This window comes from Schistocerca cancellata, chromosome 8 (assembly GCF_023864275.1).
Source record: "Schistocerca cancellata isolate TAMUIC-IGC-003103 chromosome 8, iqSchCanc2.1, whole genome shotgun sequence".
In the NCBI taxonomy this organism is placed as follows: domain Eukaryota; kingdom Metazoa; phylum Arthropoda; class Insecta; order Orthoptera; family Acrididae; genus Schistocerca; species Schistocerca cancellata.
This window is the reverse complement of record NC_064633.1, coordinates 35,575,869-35,592,396: the sequence shown is the minus strand read 5'-3', so window position 1 is coordinate 35,592,396 and position 16,528 is coordinate 35,575,869. Positions and strand designations below refer to the sequence as shown.

Genomic DNA, 16,528 nt, shown 5'->3' with positions numbered 1-16,528 from the left:
ACAACTACAATTCTGACTGTTCCTTCATCCAAGCACCCTTTGAGATTGCAGCCAACCCCGTACTTTCCCGAGGCCTTCTAACCTAAAAAACCGGCCAGTTCACACCACACAGTCTCCGCTACCCGTGTAGCCGCCAGCTGAGTGTAGTGAACTCCTGACCTATTCAGCAGAGCCCGAAACCCCACCACCCTCTGGTGCAAGTCAAGGAATCTGCAGCCAACATGGTCGCAAAACCGTCGGAGCCTCTGATTCAGACCCTCCACCCAGCTCTGCACCAAAGGTATGCAGTTGGTTCTGTCAACGATGCTGCAGTGGTGAGCTCTGCCTTCATCTCGTAAGCAAGACCGGCAGCCTTCACCAAATCAGATAGCCGGTGGAATCCAGAGAGAATTTACTCAGATCCAAAGCGACACACGTCATTAGTGCCAACATGTGCCACCACCTGCAGCTGGCTGCACCCTGTGCCCTTCATGGCATCTGGAAGTACCCTTTCCACATCAGGAATGACTCCACCCGGAATGCACATGGAGTGCACATTGGATTTCTTCCCCTCCTTAGCCGCCATATCCCTAAGGGGCCCCATTATGCGCCTGACATTGGAGCTCCCAACTACCAATAAGCCCACCCTCTGCAATTGCCCGGGCCTTGAAGGCTGAGAATCATCCTCTGAAACAGGGCAGGCAGCTGCATCTGACTCAGCCAGAGACAGTACCTGAAACCTGTTTGTCAGACACACCAGGGAGGCTTTCTGATCAGCCTCCGGGGATGTCTATCGTTGCCTGCCACGCCTTGGAATGACCTCCCAATCAACCACAGGCAAGGGCTCAGCCCCACAGCCCCACTGCGGGCAGTAACCGGGGCAATCACAGCGACAGACTGATCTGGGGACAGACGGGACGAGGTTGACATCCCCGTGATACCCAAGTCCGGCTCCCCACAGTGGTGCCCATTGGCAACAGCCTCAAGCTGCGCGACCGAAGTCAGCGCCACCTGCAGCTGTGAGCGAAGGGATGCCAACTCAGCCCTCATCCGAACACAGCAATCACAGTCCATGTCCACTCTAATCGATGTTGAACAACAGTTTCTGAAACACGAGTCAGTGCCTAGATAACGCAAGGGAAACACGCAAAGAATGTATGAACTAACCTGTACAAATGCCTAATGACTGCGCTACAATCTGCCTGAATTTATGATTACAGTAACTAAAACTCAAAATTACACCTCCTATACGAAACTCACACGCAATGTAAGTAAGAATTACAAAGTAAACACAGAAAAGAAGCTATATACGTATCTTTCTGCGCTCTCGATGTGCACCAACTGGGAGCTCAGGCCACACTCGGAGACTGTTCAGGACTAAATATCACAAGCCACCACCTCAAAGACAGACTGTTACTAATTGGGACAATTGTTTCACCGAAACTGGCTTTGTATCACATAGGATGCAGGGTCAGCATTGGCTGGCAGTCTCTGATGCAGCAATTGAACAAACTCAGCAATATTAAATTTGTGGTCTGTATAAATCAACAAGTCGTGAGACAGCTTAGAACTGAATATGCCTAGCATTAAAGTGTGGAAGGTATTTCAGAAACATCTGTCATTCAAACCCTACAAATTGGAACTGTTGTGAGCTTTATAGAAAGTGACAAAGAAAAATGCGCTGAGTTTTGTGTAGAAATGTTTAAGAAAGTGCAGTCTGAAGATGATTTTCTTAATGAAAATGTACTCACTGGTGAAGGCACCTTCCATACATGTGGTAAAGTGAATTGGCACAATGTTCTGATATGGGGTAAGCAGAAACTGTGTAATTTAATTGAACATATGCGGGACTAGCCTAAAGTAAATGTTTTTCTTCTGTAAGCTGTAACAAGATTTATGGTCCTTTCTTTTTGCTGAGTAAACTGTAATGGTATATCATACCTGAAGAATGCCTCATTTACAACAGGATATGGGCAAAGAATTTATTATTTCCAGCAAGATAATGTGACACCACTTTATCAATGCGAAGTTGTCATGTATCTCCAATGATAGGAATGTGCCAACATGGACAGGATGTGGTGGAACAATATCCTGGCCAGCACTATCACCTGATTTAATCCCAATAGACTCCTGTGTATGGTGATACAATTAACATCTGGATGTTTGTTGTCCACTTCCGGGAAACATTGATGAGCTGCGACAACAGATTACACAAGCAGTATCCACCATACATAAAGATTTGTTTCATAGCATTGAGCAAGAAACTGGCTACAGGTGAGACATTTTCCAGGTTACAAATGGTGAAAATATACTGTTTTCAGTGTTGTATCAAACTTTACCTTTTTTACAATTAAAGTTTACTTTTACTTTTGTGTAACTAATTTATAAACACCCTTTATTGCAATAGACTAATTTGGTACTGCTCTATTAAATGTGCACATAAAATTCCAGTTTAAAAATAATTTTGCTTGTAATGGGAAACAAACTAATGCATTTTGTTGACATGGGCATTGCACAAATGATGTGATTAGTAGTATTTGTTTTGACTGCACCTACACATTGCAAAAATGAAATCACAAATATCAACAAGACACTTGGTAACAACCTGAAAATTGACAGATCAGTCTGTTAGTTATAAATGATTTGCACACAACCAGAACAACAATAGTTGCCAAAGCTGAAGAAATTTTTATTTTACAAACATCCTCCATCAAACTGCATTTTCTCTCATGGGTCAATGCATTCTGATATTTTTCTCACTATCTAAAATACTTCTTCTTTATTTTGCAGATGTCGAACGTACCATGGGCACAAATTTGTTATTCATGGGTTGCCCAGAATTTTTGGTCTATACTGGACTGGGCTCAGATCTGTCAGTGGCTACTACTGTGCATGCTCTATCCACCAGAAATTATTGTTTACTTTTGTGTCAGTTTAATCCATCATATACAATCACATATATTAGATGCTGCAGCCTGTGGCGAAATTTGGAACTGCCTAAAGGTAATTATTTATTTAAAATAACAATATTAAGTCAGAGCAATATAAATGAAAGTTTAAAATTATTTAACACAAAGGAACAGTTGTTCTTGAGAAAACAACAGATAAATTACAAGGTAACTCAAAAAAGGTAACAGAATCCTTAGTATTTGTAACCAGAAGCTCATTTGTCTGGAACTAATAAGAAAGAAGAAAAGGACAAAAGTTATAATTCCAGTTCATGAAACAAATATTACAGAGGGAAAAATTAAAACACCCAACTTTAGACATCCACAAGCTACTAGTTAGTTTCTGAGAGACTTCAGGTAAAAACTGAATATAAGAAAGGTACACCTAAGTATAGCAATTTAGACCTAAGGCGCAGAGAGTAAGAAGTTAATTTTATGGGAAATATAAATGAAAATGGAAAGTAGTGAGACAAATAGATAGCCTTCATATACATAAACATAGTGTCACAATGATGAAATAGGATTGAAAGACATTGAAAATTTTGAAAAAGCAGAAAAATGTATAGACAAAAGAATGCAAGAAATAGTAAAGAAAATTTAAAAATAAATGGTAATGAGAGATGCTTACAACAAAAATAAGTATATTAAAAGTGAGTGTAAATTGAAGAAAGTCATAACCCAGAAGTCTCTATTTTGCATTACTGTCTATTACATGGTGCATTTTAAAAATACAACAGACAACTTGATCAGACTAATCCTTATTAAATTGATGGGTAGCACTTTCTTGATAGAAGTCATAAGAGATATCTCCTTACCCATTATGAGTGTGGAGATGATAATGAAAAATTTCAGCAAGAAAACAACTTGATATGGTCATAGTTCTGAAATACTGATAATAGGGGAAATAAGCCAAATGTATCTAGTAGCAAAACAAACTCCTATTGAATGCTATATATTGTCAATGTATCTCTCTATAAATGCTCATTAATACTGATACATCATGACAACAAAAGCTAATGCTGAACAGTACCAGGATGGATGTTGATATATAACATGGTTATTCACATATGATTGGAACTCAACTTCTCCAAAATGCAAAACCAGCACTTTAGTCACTGCACCACCATGCACAATGTTAATAAAACAGGAGAAAGATGTACTTGGTTGCTAAACTGAAGTGCTTGAACTGAACCCAAGCAATGTGTAGAAACATTTTGCTTATCATGATTTACTCAAGTAGTTTACTACTGACAGTGAGCTTATACTAAATATGACATAGTTTTTACATATGTTATGGCTTCATTATGGACTACAACAGTATTCATGGTGACCCACTTCGCAATAAAGATTGACATAAATAGAAATGTTTTATTCCACCATTGAGCATATTTACATGCAACTGGTGTCATCAGTGTTTACATCAAAATAATAATAACAGTAATAATAATATAAACTTCAACATGACAAATGTTATTAACTACAATATAATAATCCAGGATGGATACAATGCATATTTGTGCAAATGTCAATAACAACAAGAAGTTTCCTAATAGATCAGTTACAAGGTAAATGAACTACACAGTTCAGTGAATGACAAATAAATAATCAAATAATAATTAACAATAAGCACATGAAACAGTAATAAAATAGTTGCCAGTGTGGCATATGTATAATTTGTAGTTAATTTATAGTTCATTCTCATAAGGAAAGTGGGTCATTTCTCACATACTCAAGGAACTCTTGAGCAGTTTGGGCAACTCTTTGCCTCTGTATATGTCTGCTTGTGCCTGTATATGTGTGGATGGATATGTGTGTGTGTGTGCGAGTGTATACCCGTCCTTTTTTTCCCCCTAAGGTAAGTCTTTCCGCTCCCGGGATTGGAATGACTCCTTACCCTCTCCCTTAAAACCCTAATCCTTTCGTCTTTCCCTCTCCTTCCCTCTTTCCTGATGAGGCAACCGTTGGTTGCGAAAGCTAGAATTTTGTGTGTATGTTTGTGTTTGTTTGTGTGTCTATCGACGTGCCAGCGCTTTCGTTTGGTAAGTCAAATCATCTTTGTTTTTAGATATATTTTTTCCCACGTGGAATGTTTCCTTCTATTATATTCAATAGTTTAAACAAAGTTATACATGTTTTCAACACTAGGAGAAATGTTATCATCACCCAGCAAGGCATAACACGAAAGGTGAAGAAACTGTATAAGAAACTTCCAGAGTGCATAAATACTTTAAAAGGAAGTGTATTTGAAGGAGGATCTTACTAATAAGTGGTTATTGGAATAAAAAATTCCATTTATAGAACTAGACTATCTTCATCTGCATCATATTATTTATGAGTAATTGAGATTTATGTTATGTTTATGTAACTGGACTCAGAAAGTTATGGTGTGTAACTGAACCACAGAAGTGGAAGATGAAGCAAGAAAAGTATGTAACACATTTTTGAAACACAGGCTGATACATTTCACAGCATGAACTGCTGGATAAGCCTGTGCCTGGCATATAGATATAGTTCACAAATAACATCACATGCCAAATAACATCACATGCCATTTTAAAGAACCACTTACATAGCCACAGAGTTGTGTTAAGTCCGTTTTCCCTTTTGTACCAGTGTCTTCATTTTTGCATGAGTTGCAGACAACTGTTAGGATATAATATCTTACTTTTTCAGTTATAAGTACTGTATAAACTTGTATATCCTTTTTTTGTTACAGGACCCTCCATTTTCAAAATATAAAGTGATTGAAAATATACATTACATGGAGAAACTATTGAAGAACTATCAAGCAGATTCATTAACAGAATTACTCAAATACACAAAGTTAAGCAATAAAGATGTATAAGATGCACCAATAATAAAAATTATGGAATTTCCTGTGTATACAGCTTCCTGCTGTTTCTGAAATGCTAAAGTCATCTTACCTCCTTCCTAAATAAAAAGTAAGCTTTTGAACTTTCAAGTATCCATAAATAACATTGACACAGAATTAACAATATAACGGAGATGCTGGTTCACAGATAGGCATAACAAAAAGACTCACAATTATAGCTTTCGGCCATCACACACACACACACACACACACACACACACACACACACACACACACACACACACACACAAATGCAACTCACACACATGACTGCAGTCTCAGGCAACTGAAACCACATTCCATCGTGGATTTTCCATTGTTTAACACAGAATTAAGGTCCACAGTTCTATGTATAATAGAAAAATTGCACAGGAAAAATGAAACTAAATATATAAATCTAGAAAATTATAAATTACTATCACAATTTTGCAGGAAACAGATCAGTAATGGAGACATCTGCATATTTGTAAAGGAAAGCATAAATTGCCCAGTAGCAGCAGTTCCCATGGACAAATATTCTGTAGAAAAGCACTGTGAATTCAGTGGTGCAAAATTTTAGCTACTAAACATAACTTATAATATAATATCTGTCTGTAGGTCACCAAGTGGTGATTTCAACAGATGTATACAAATAATTTATTTATTTATTTATTTATTCATTTAGCATCCGTGTCATCGTACAAATGATATTGGACTTGTCATACATAGAAATTAACAATATAGAATATACAAAATGAAATAGTCTACAATTGGATTTGTCATACACAGAAATTAAAATATAGAATGTACATAATGAAATTGTCTGTAATAAATGACAGCAAACACAGTTTCTTTCCACATAAATGGTTTATAGTGATTTGTTTCTCAGTAACAATATATAACTAGTACTATAGATAGTCAAGTATAATAAAAGCTGAAACAAATGAAGATAGATAATTTTGGATGTTATATAGTTAGTGTACTGTCATACTTCCAGAAGTGTGGATTTAAATCTGATCTCTTTATCTGACACAAGACTCAAATAGAGCTTCACACTCTACTTAGAACATATGGTTTTCACAATACTGTTAAGAATTTTACTAAAATAAGAGAGAATACTCTGATTTTATAATTAAAAATGCAGAATCCAGTAGGTAGAGGTACCTTATAACTCAGATGAGACTCTCAAACCACAATTCACAGTCTTTAATTACAAATGATGCTGTGAAGGCAGATACTGCTGTTTTGCTGGATATTTACTTAAAACCTATAGAAGAGTACCTACCAAATAAAACAAGAACAGTAAATAAAAATGGAGGGCATGTGCCACAGTTGATGAAGGGTTTACATGTATCTCATAAAAAATTATGAGGCTTTTAAAAAAAAAAAGAAGAAGAAAAGGAAATCAGACCAAAATTTATTTTTATAAGAAAGAGTGTTTCTTACATAATTGCCACTATTGCTCAAACATTTGTCATAGTGGGAAACCAACTTCCTTAGAGAAAGATGCTACCAGTGAAGACAGCTGCTGCATAACACCACTTTTTGCTTAACCATCACTATGAAACTACTTTCCTCCAAAATACAAAAAAGTGGCAGTCAGAAGGTGTGAGAGCGGGGCTGTATGGCAGGTGATTGAACTGCTCCCAATGGAATTGTTGAATGAGGTTTTGTATAACACCAGCAGCATGGGGATATGCGTTTTCATGAAGCAGCACAATGCCTTGACTGAGCATTCCATGCCTTATTTTTCAATTGCACCACTGAAGTTTTTTCAGTCTTCCACAGTATTGTTCCACATTGACGGTTTCATCTCTGGGAAGTAACATAACAAACAAAATGCTGTCTGTCCCAGAACACAGTGTACATAATTTATTGTGTTGACTGTGTTATTTTTAATTTTTGTTTTTTGGGGGATCATGAGCCGCTCCACTCCATCAACTGTTGTTTTGACCCTGGATTGACATGAAAAACTCACTGGTCACTATTCTGTGTGAAAGAAAAAAGTTTCATCACTGGTCATAATTCTGTGTAAGAATTCATCTCCCTCATCACTGTACTGAATGAGAAATGTTGAAACACTGCCAAGTCGCTCCATATTGTTAACATCCAAAAGCATTTTCAGAACCCAATTGGAACACAATTTGCAAAAATTTAATCAATTTGTGACACTCTCACACAAAACAGTTTTTGAAATTTGTGGAAACTCATCAGAAGGCATTCTTCAAGGAATTCTTTGAATTCTCTCATTCACTTTCTCAACCAAACCATCATTGACAACAGAAGACCACCCACTCCATGCTTCAACATGAACAATGGTTTATCCATAATAGAACTGTCTCAACCACTCACTCACCATTCCATCAGTCATTACATTTTCACTATAAATTTCTACAAGTTGATGATAAATGTCAGCTGGCTTAACATTCTTTGCATTCAAAAACCACAATATCTACACTTATACCCCTAACATCCTGTACATGCAAGGCTTGCCTCTTAACACTGACAATGAAATGATTCTTTTTGCTGATGATACCACTAGCATTGGCACAAATTTACATGATACTGTAACAAAAAGCAAACTGATACTTGAGTCTATCACTCAATGGTTAGGAACCAGTAGCCTAATTCTCAATGAAAAGAGAACTAAAACAATACTATTTAGGAACAACAACAAAAGGAGAATAACCACCAAGAATGTAGTTCAAATCACACACAGGTCCTAGGTGTCATTATAGACAGATAACTGTTTACTGTGCGAAGACATATTCCCACCCTAACAAGCAAACTAAGCTCATTTATGAAACATAAACCCACTAGTAACAGATGCTGCTATGCAAATAGTGTATTTCTTATATTTTAATGGTACCAGTACCTACAGAATAGAAATATGGTCTCAGTCAAGTGATGCAACAAAAGTTTTCAAACTGCAATAAGTAACCCTCAGAATAGCGGATAATGCAAGAATAATGGATAGCTGTAAGCCGCTGTTCAAAAAACTTAAAATTTTAACTTTTTATTGTATGGATACAGGGTGATTCAAGTCGTGAGACATAGGACAACTCCAAATATTTGTGGAGATAGCAAAATTGTTGGAAAGACATTGTTTTAAACCATGATTTTAACTGTGTAAGATTCACCAGTCAGATTAATTATTGAGTAACTTTATTAGTTTGCCTGGATGAATAAAGAAAAAGAAAGAGATAGAGAGACTGTCAAAATGGCAAACTGAAATAAACAAATTAGTGTCATATTGATACACCATAACAGCAAAATTGGCAGTTACAATAGCAAACAGAGTGACAAACTGAAACAAATTAATGACTTGAACTGCAAAATCATACAAACTGCACTGCTTGGACACTATCACAGGAACTGTTAAAATTTATTGGAATAGAATAGAATAGAATAGAATAGAATAATTTTATTGTCATTAGGCCATTAAGGCAATACACAAAGTCATACATATAATACAATATAATTAATGTTGCAGTAGAACAATAGGTTTGTTATTACAGTGTAATATTACAATTGAAATCCTACAAAGTATTATTTATAACACAATATAATTCCTGTTGTAGAAGAGCAATAGATTTGTTATTACAGTACATTATTACAATTGACAAGGTCATACATATAACACAATATAATTCATGTTGCAAAAGAACAATAGGTTTGTTATTACAGGGTAATATTACGATTGGTGAAATACTACAAAGTCATACTTACATTACTAAATAATTCCTGTTGCTAAAGAGTAATTGGTTTGTTATTACAGTATAATATTACAATTGATGAAATCCTTTATGTTGTAGAATGAGTGGGCAGCTAACCAGTCATACAGTGCTTGTTTGAATGGGTGCTCTGGTAAATCTTACATAGCTAGTGGAAGTTTATTAAATAATTTGTGCCCCATTAGTTCATAACTGTTCAGTGATTTTGAGAGTCTGTGGAATGGAGTATATAGGTTTACTACTGTCATAATTTTTTGTTCAGAAAACAAAGGTTTACAGTGTGCCTTATATGATGAGCCTGTAATTACCCTAATAGCTTTCTTCTGCAGTAGAAGAATGTCACGCACACAACTGGAGTTTCCCCATTAAATGATACCATAGGTTATTGTGCTTTGGAAGAATGAGAGACAGGATATTCTAACATAATTTTTAGGTATGTTTATATTGTTTCACTGTCAACCATAACTTAACTAATGTATTATCAAATTGTTCGTTTCTCTACATAACTATTTTTTTTATCTCTAATTACTTTTTCTCGTGTAATTTTATTATTATTTGTATTATCAACTTTTTGTTTCTCCACATAACTATTTTCATCTTTAATTGTTTTTGTCATGTAATTTAGTTAATTATTACATAAGGTAGCCTCACTTACATCCTTAATTAGCAACCCACCATCATACTTTAGTTGTTATCCTCATAAGTGCAATTAATATCACACTCTGCCATAACGTGCAGATTACTCCCATTGTGTTTAGTGAAATTCCTTCCCCTGCCAGCCCACGGCTACTGCCAGATCCGTTGCAGACCTCGCTGACCTTGGCCGCTCCCGTTGCCTCCCTGGGGACCCACCCTCTCCCCCTCCCGGCCACTTTCACTTCACAAAACTGGGAGGACACTCCCCCTTCACATGTCTTTCACTTTCCTCATGCCAGACCCTCTTGTCACCGCTAACCACGACCCGCAAACATCGGTCGGCAGCCTCCTTGGGCAATCAACACCCGAACGCACCAAGCTGCATATTGCACATGCAAATGTCCAGTCTCTGCCAGCTCACTTTGACGAGTTCAAATATATATTTCAAACTGCTGATATACACGTAATACTTTTGTCAGAGATGGCTCAGACCAAGTATTCCTACAACTTCCGTAAACCTAGATTGCTATATCTTTCTCAGGCATGACAGATGCAACAGACGAGGGGCGTACGTATGCTCTTATTTGTCACCTACAGTACTACACACATCCGACAACAATGTAGATAAACAAGAGGAATATATGTTCATAGAGATCAAATCCCTTAACAGAAAGTGCTTAATATGTGTCCTTTACAAACCTCCTGAAATAGGTGGGTCTGCCTGCTTCGAAACTGCCCTCTCTAGTCTCGAATTGTCATATGAACATGTAATTATAGCAGGTGACACTAACATTAATTTTCTGCTCAATATTCCTTCCACTGGGAAATTTAAGAGGATGCTTTCTTCCTCAAATATGATGCTACTTCAGCTGGCACCTACTCATCACACGACTACCAGTCACACTTTCATAGATATATTCGCAACGAAATCTCCAAACAGAATAATCTGCACCTCTCAAATATCTGCGCCTGGCATGTCTGCCCATGACATCATTTTCATGATGTATGCACTAGAATATCCTAGAAAGAAACAAAAACTGTCTACATACCGAAACCTCAAACGCATAAATTTGCCTGAACTCGAAACTGAGGCACAAGAAATAGTTTGGGGGATGACCTCTACTCCACTCATGGACATAAACGACAAACTCCAGGATTTCGCTAACAAAATTACTCAACTATATGACTAATATGCTCCAATAAAGAACAGAAAAGTAAAAAGGCAACCTGCACCTTGGCTGACAGATGAACTAAAACAGCTCATGAATCTCAGAGACGCTGCACATCGAGCGTACAAGATACAACCTACACCTGAAAATCATACTGTATACAAGCAGAAACGAAACAAAGTCAGTCAAGCGGTGAGAAACGCTAAGCTCAGGCATGCCCGTACATTAGCTGACAATAGATGTAGACCAGCTATCCCGTGGAAAAACCTCTGTAGTCGGTTTAGGCAAAATAAAAGTTGCAGAAGATCCCCTGGTCCCAGCTGAAGAACTAAACCGATTCTTCACATTACCTACAACCACAATTGAACAAAAAAAAAAAAAAAAAAAAAAATTCAGAGAATCGTTGATTACTTCATGGGGATGAACGACTGTAGCAAAGAAAAATTCTATCTACAGTACGTCACTTGCAGTACTGTCAAGAAAGCCATAATGCGGATTAGATCAGCATCTACTGGACATGATGGCATCACTATCCAGATGGTAAAACTTATTATTGACCAACTACTGCCCTCCATAACAGACATTTTCAACGATTCATTAATCACAAGTGTTTTCCCTGAGGCCTGGAAATTGGGACAAATTAAGTCACTGCCTATAAAGGACATTGCCACAGCACCCTCTGACTACCACCCCATCTGCCTTCTTCCTGCACTATCAAAGGCCTTAGAATATATAGTTCATGACCAGCTCACCAACTACCTAACTACTAACAATGTACTAGACGAATACCAATCAGGTTTCCGTAAACATCGAAGCACAACATCCGCACTGATAAAGGTGACAGATGACCTGAAACTTGCCATGGACAGACAGGAAGCGACTATCATTTGCTTCTTAGATTTCAGCAAAGCATTTGATACTGTCGACTTCGACATCTTACTAGCCAAACGTAGCAGTCTAAATTTCTCACCAAGTGCAGTGCAATGGTTTCGCTCATACATGACGACTCGTCATCAATGCATCCTGTCTGGGAATATAAAATCACAATGGTGGCAGGTAGCATCAGGCATTCCCCAAGGCTCAGTATTAGGTTCTATACTCTTCTCTCTGTATGTCAATGATGTGTCATCGGTTCTGACCTATTGCAAATATCATATGTATGCTGATGACCTTCAGTTGTATCTAAGTGTGAAACCAAGCAATCTCAAGAAAGCTATTGAAAATTTCAATACTGACCTCGATGCAGTATCAGAATGGGCACAGGACATAGGTCTACAACTAAACCCATCTAAAACCCAAGCGGTACTTGTTGGTCACTCTAAGCTCATTAGCCCAAAACATCAAGAATCCGTACCATCTCTTATCCTAAATGGAACAAATATTAACTTCTCTCCCTCAGCAAAGAGTTTGGGAGTAATAATAGATGAAAATCTAAATTGGACAGAGCACATAACTGCAGTGTGCAAAAAAGCATCAGCATCCCTTCATCTCCTACTTAAATATAAAAAACTCTTCCCTTTCGATCTGAAAAAGAAATTAGTACAAACGCTTATACTCCCAATCATTGACTACAGCGATATTATCCTACAAGGCCTCTCTCAGGAAAATTCTCAACGTCTAGAACTGGTCATGAATGCCTGCGTCTGATATATCTGTGACGTTCGACTTTTTGATCACATTTCACCAGCATATGCAAACTTGTCCTGGCTGCGTGCAGACAAATGCAGAGATTTCCATACACTTTGTCTCATCTACTGCCTTATAAATGTACACTGTCCCTCATACCTCTCCTCATCCCTAACGCTCATGTCGGAACAACATGACAGAAACACACGTTCCCATTATAATAAAATCCTCTCTGTTCCACTGCATCGCTCAGTCACCTTCTCCAAGTCCTTTACAGTAGCGGGAACCCGAGACTGGAATAACCTCCCTCATTATGTTAGAGAACTTAAAAACATGTCCGGCTTCAAAAAACAGTTAATAACGTATCTACTTAAGCAACAGTAATGCCTACCTCTGTACATGAATGCACTTCACCTCATTACTTCCCTCGTTCCCCCTCCTTAAATCTCCCTTCCCCAAAACTCGCTACACGATTAAACATCTACTTTACACACCAAGATATTAATGCACATCTGCTCAAATCTTAATTACTATTGCCAATTTTTCTCATGTTTATCATTATTATTTGATTATTTACTGTTATTATTATTGCTTTTATCATAATCTGTATGTATAGCACCTATTGTAAAAATACTGCCAGCATTTACTGTATTAGGTCTTAGTCATGTTTATCATTATTATTTGATTTTTTTTTACTTTTATCATAATCTGTATGTATAGCACCTGTTGTAAAAATACTGCCGCATTTTACTTTATTAAGTCTTAAGTCACTACTCTTTATTCATATTGTCATTAGAGTAATATAATTTTCTCATTTAAACTATTGTTATGATGTAACTCTGACGTGTGAAATGCTGCATATGTGGAACACTGGTCCGATGTAAGAGAGGTCCTGATGGCCCTAATCTGTTCAGGTTAAATAAATAAATAAAATAAAAACTTAACATAACTAGGATCATCAGATGGTAGCTTGTCTTTTAGACCAAATTTTTATTTTTATTCTCCATGTACAAATACAAGGATTTGTTTTGGATTGTTTACATATTGATCATTTCCCCTTATAACATTGTGGGAAACAATTCTATAAAATAGGTCTAACAGATAAAAAATTATTTTGCTTTTTTTGTACATGTAAATACTATTTATGCAAATTAAAGTATTTTACTCCTCTGAGAGGAATTCCTTAATACTATAAAAACACTTATTGCTGAGGAACTCCTTCATGGCAATTTCAAGGCAGCTTCCACTTAAGCTTTTTAATTTTTTTGGAAGTTTGTTATAAAATTTGATCCCCATGCACTTTTTGTATTATTTCTTTCCAGGTGATAATCATCGTCCCTCCTAGTATTGTACATGTGCACTTCTCTATTTAGATGATTGTACTGCTAGTATTTTAGCATCACCTGAACAGTTATATAAATATATAGTGATGGGAGTGTTAGTAGTTTCTTAATTTTAAAAACTGCTTTGCAAGACTCATTATATCTAAGCTTACACATGATCCTAACTGCCTTTTTTTGAAGGATGAATACCCTATTTACATACTTGGCAGCAGCACATCCCCATACTTCAATTCCATATGTGAGGTATGGATGCACTAAAGCATAGTAGATTATACTCATTTGCTCATATTTAATAAATTGTGACATTGTCCACATTCCATAAATTGATTTCCTACGTTTTTGGCATAAGAAATCGATATGATGCTCCCAAGAGAGATGCTGATCTAACATTACACCAAGGAAGGAAGTTTTATCTTTCAATTTTATTTCTGAACCATCATCAGACACAACACTCCATTGCATTTGTGGTGTATTTGAAATTCCATTAGATTTGTTTTATTGATGTTTAAGCTTAAGTGATTGTTTTGGAAGTAGGTCTTCAATCCAAATAAGACATCAGAACAATTTTGGGCCAAATCATTGTCGTTGGTTCCCCAGTTAACAATGGTTGTGTCATCCGCATAGTTAAGTATCTTGCTGTTGTGTTCTGTGGGCAGATCATTAACATATAGTATGAACAATAAAGGACCCAAAACTGACCCTTGGGGCACATCATATTTTACCATAACTGGACTGGAGCTGTACTTCTTCATAATATTGTGTGACTTGTGTGACCTGATATTTTAGCTTGTAGGTATGATTGTATGAGACTTTTGGCTATTCCTCTAACACCATAAGTTTCCAGTTTCTCAAGTAGCAGCTCATAAGATACTGTGTCAAATGCACGTGATAAATCTAGGAACAAACATGCCACCCTTTCTTCTTCATCTAATTCCATAAGTATCATATGTACTACATCACATATGGCAGATGATGTTGAATAGCCTTTCCTAAAACCATGTTGGGTTTCTCGTAGCACTTTTTCGTTGACAAGAAAGTTTTCTAACCATAGTGAAATAATCTTTTCTAATACTTTGCTTAGGATTAGAATTAAGCTAATGGGTCGGTAGTTTTCAACTTTGCTGATACTACCTTTTTTGTGCAATGGCTTGACTATTGTATATTTTAATTCAGATGGAAACACACCTGTATTCAAACTTTCATTGAAGAGGTGGACCAGAACAGGTATGAGTGAGTGTTTGCATCGTTTTAATGTAATGGAGGAGATTTCATCCCATCCCGTAGAGAATTTTTTTTGCATTTTATTTATTATTCCCTCTACTTCAGTTGTATCTGTTTCTTACATAAACACTGATTTTTGTACCTGGTAAGGAGTTCTGTAGTCATCAGTGTAAGAGGTCAACCACATGTTACATATATGGATCTGAAATATTTACATTATCAGTCGTTAGTTGGATATTGTTGACACTAGGCTTTGGTTTTCTGCTGATTCTCTCATTTACACAGTTCCATACTGATTTGCTTATGTTATTTGAGGTAGCAATTTTTTGCTGTATAGTTTCCTTTGTGTATACATTCAGCGCTTGTTTATGGGCTTTTTGACATGTTTGGTAGTTGTCTCTAGTTGATGTGTCCTGGAACTATATATATTTTCCTAGTAATAAACATTTTCTTCTTCAGCTGTTTTACTTCTGGAGGAAGTCTTATGCGGTTTTGGGTATATTTCTTTTTGAAAGTAACTGGACATGTTACATTGAAATGGGCAAAGAAAGTGTTATAAAAGTTATTCCATTTGCCTGCAACATTTTCTGCACAATATATGTCATTCCATGTCTCAGACTGCAGTGCGGACCTCAACTTCTCTAAACATTTTTCATTTGTACATCTTAGTTCAATTGTCTCATATGTACTTTGTGAATCATACATATTCAGTATTTCCATTGTCTGGCAAAGATGATCAGAAAGGTTAAGGTTTATTATGTCAACTCTGCAGTTATCTAAGTTGGTGCAAAAGTTATCTAAGCCCTTAGTTAGTCTGGTTGGCCCATTAATCCTGTCTGACAAATTATAGCTACATAGAATATCATTACTTTTTCATAATCTTTAGTATTCTTTAAGGAACCTATGTTAAAATCACCAGCTACAACAATACCTATGTTATTTTTTCCATGTTTTGTAAGAAATTGTCCACAATACTACTAGGAGATCTGTACAGACCTATAACAATCAGGGGCACTTTGTT

General features: G+C 36.6%; 1 protein-coding gene across 3 annotated transcripts in view; it reads left to right on the top strand.

Moving 5' to 3' along the window:
- The window catches only part of LOC126095281 (protein broad-minded-like), a 263,464-nt gene extending 257,662 nt beyond the window's left edge, over positions 1-5,802 (top strand). For all 3 annotated transcript variants that reach the window (XM_049910039.1, XM_049910040.1, XM_049910041.1), the window contains 2 exons: positions 2,770-2,982; positions 5,644-5,802. In XM_049910039.1, coding sequence (XP_049765996.1) covers positions 2,770-2,982; positions 5,644-5,772 — 342 coding nt within the window. In that variant the 3' untranslated portion in view covers positions 5,773-5,802. The remainder of the gene's footprint in view (positions 1-2,769; positions 2,983-5,643) is intronic.
- The last annotated feature ends 10,726 nt before the right edge of the window (positions 5,803-16,528 follow it).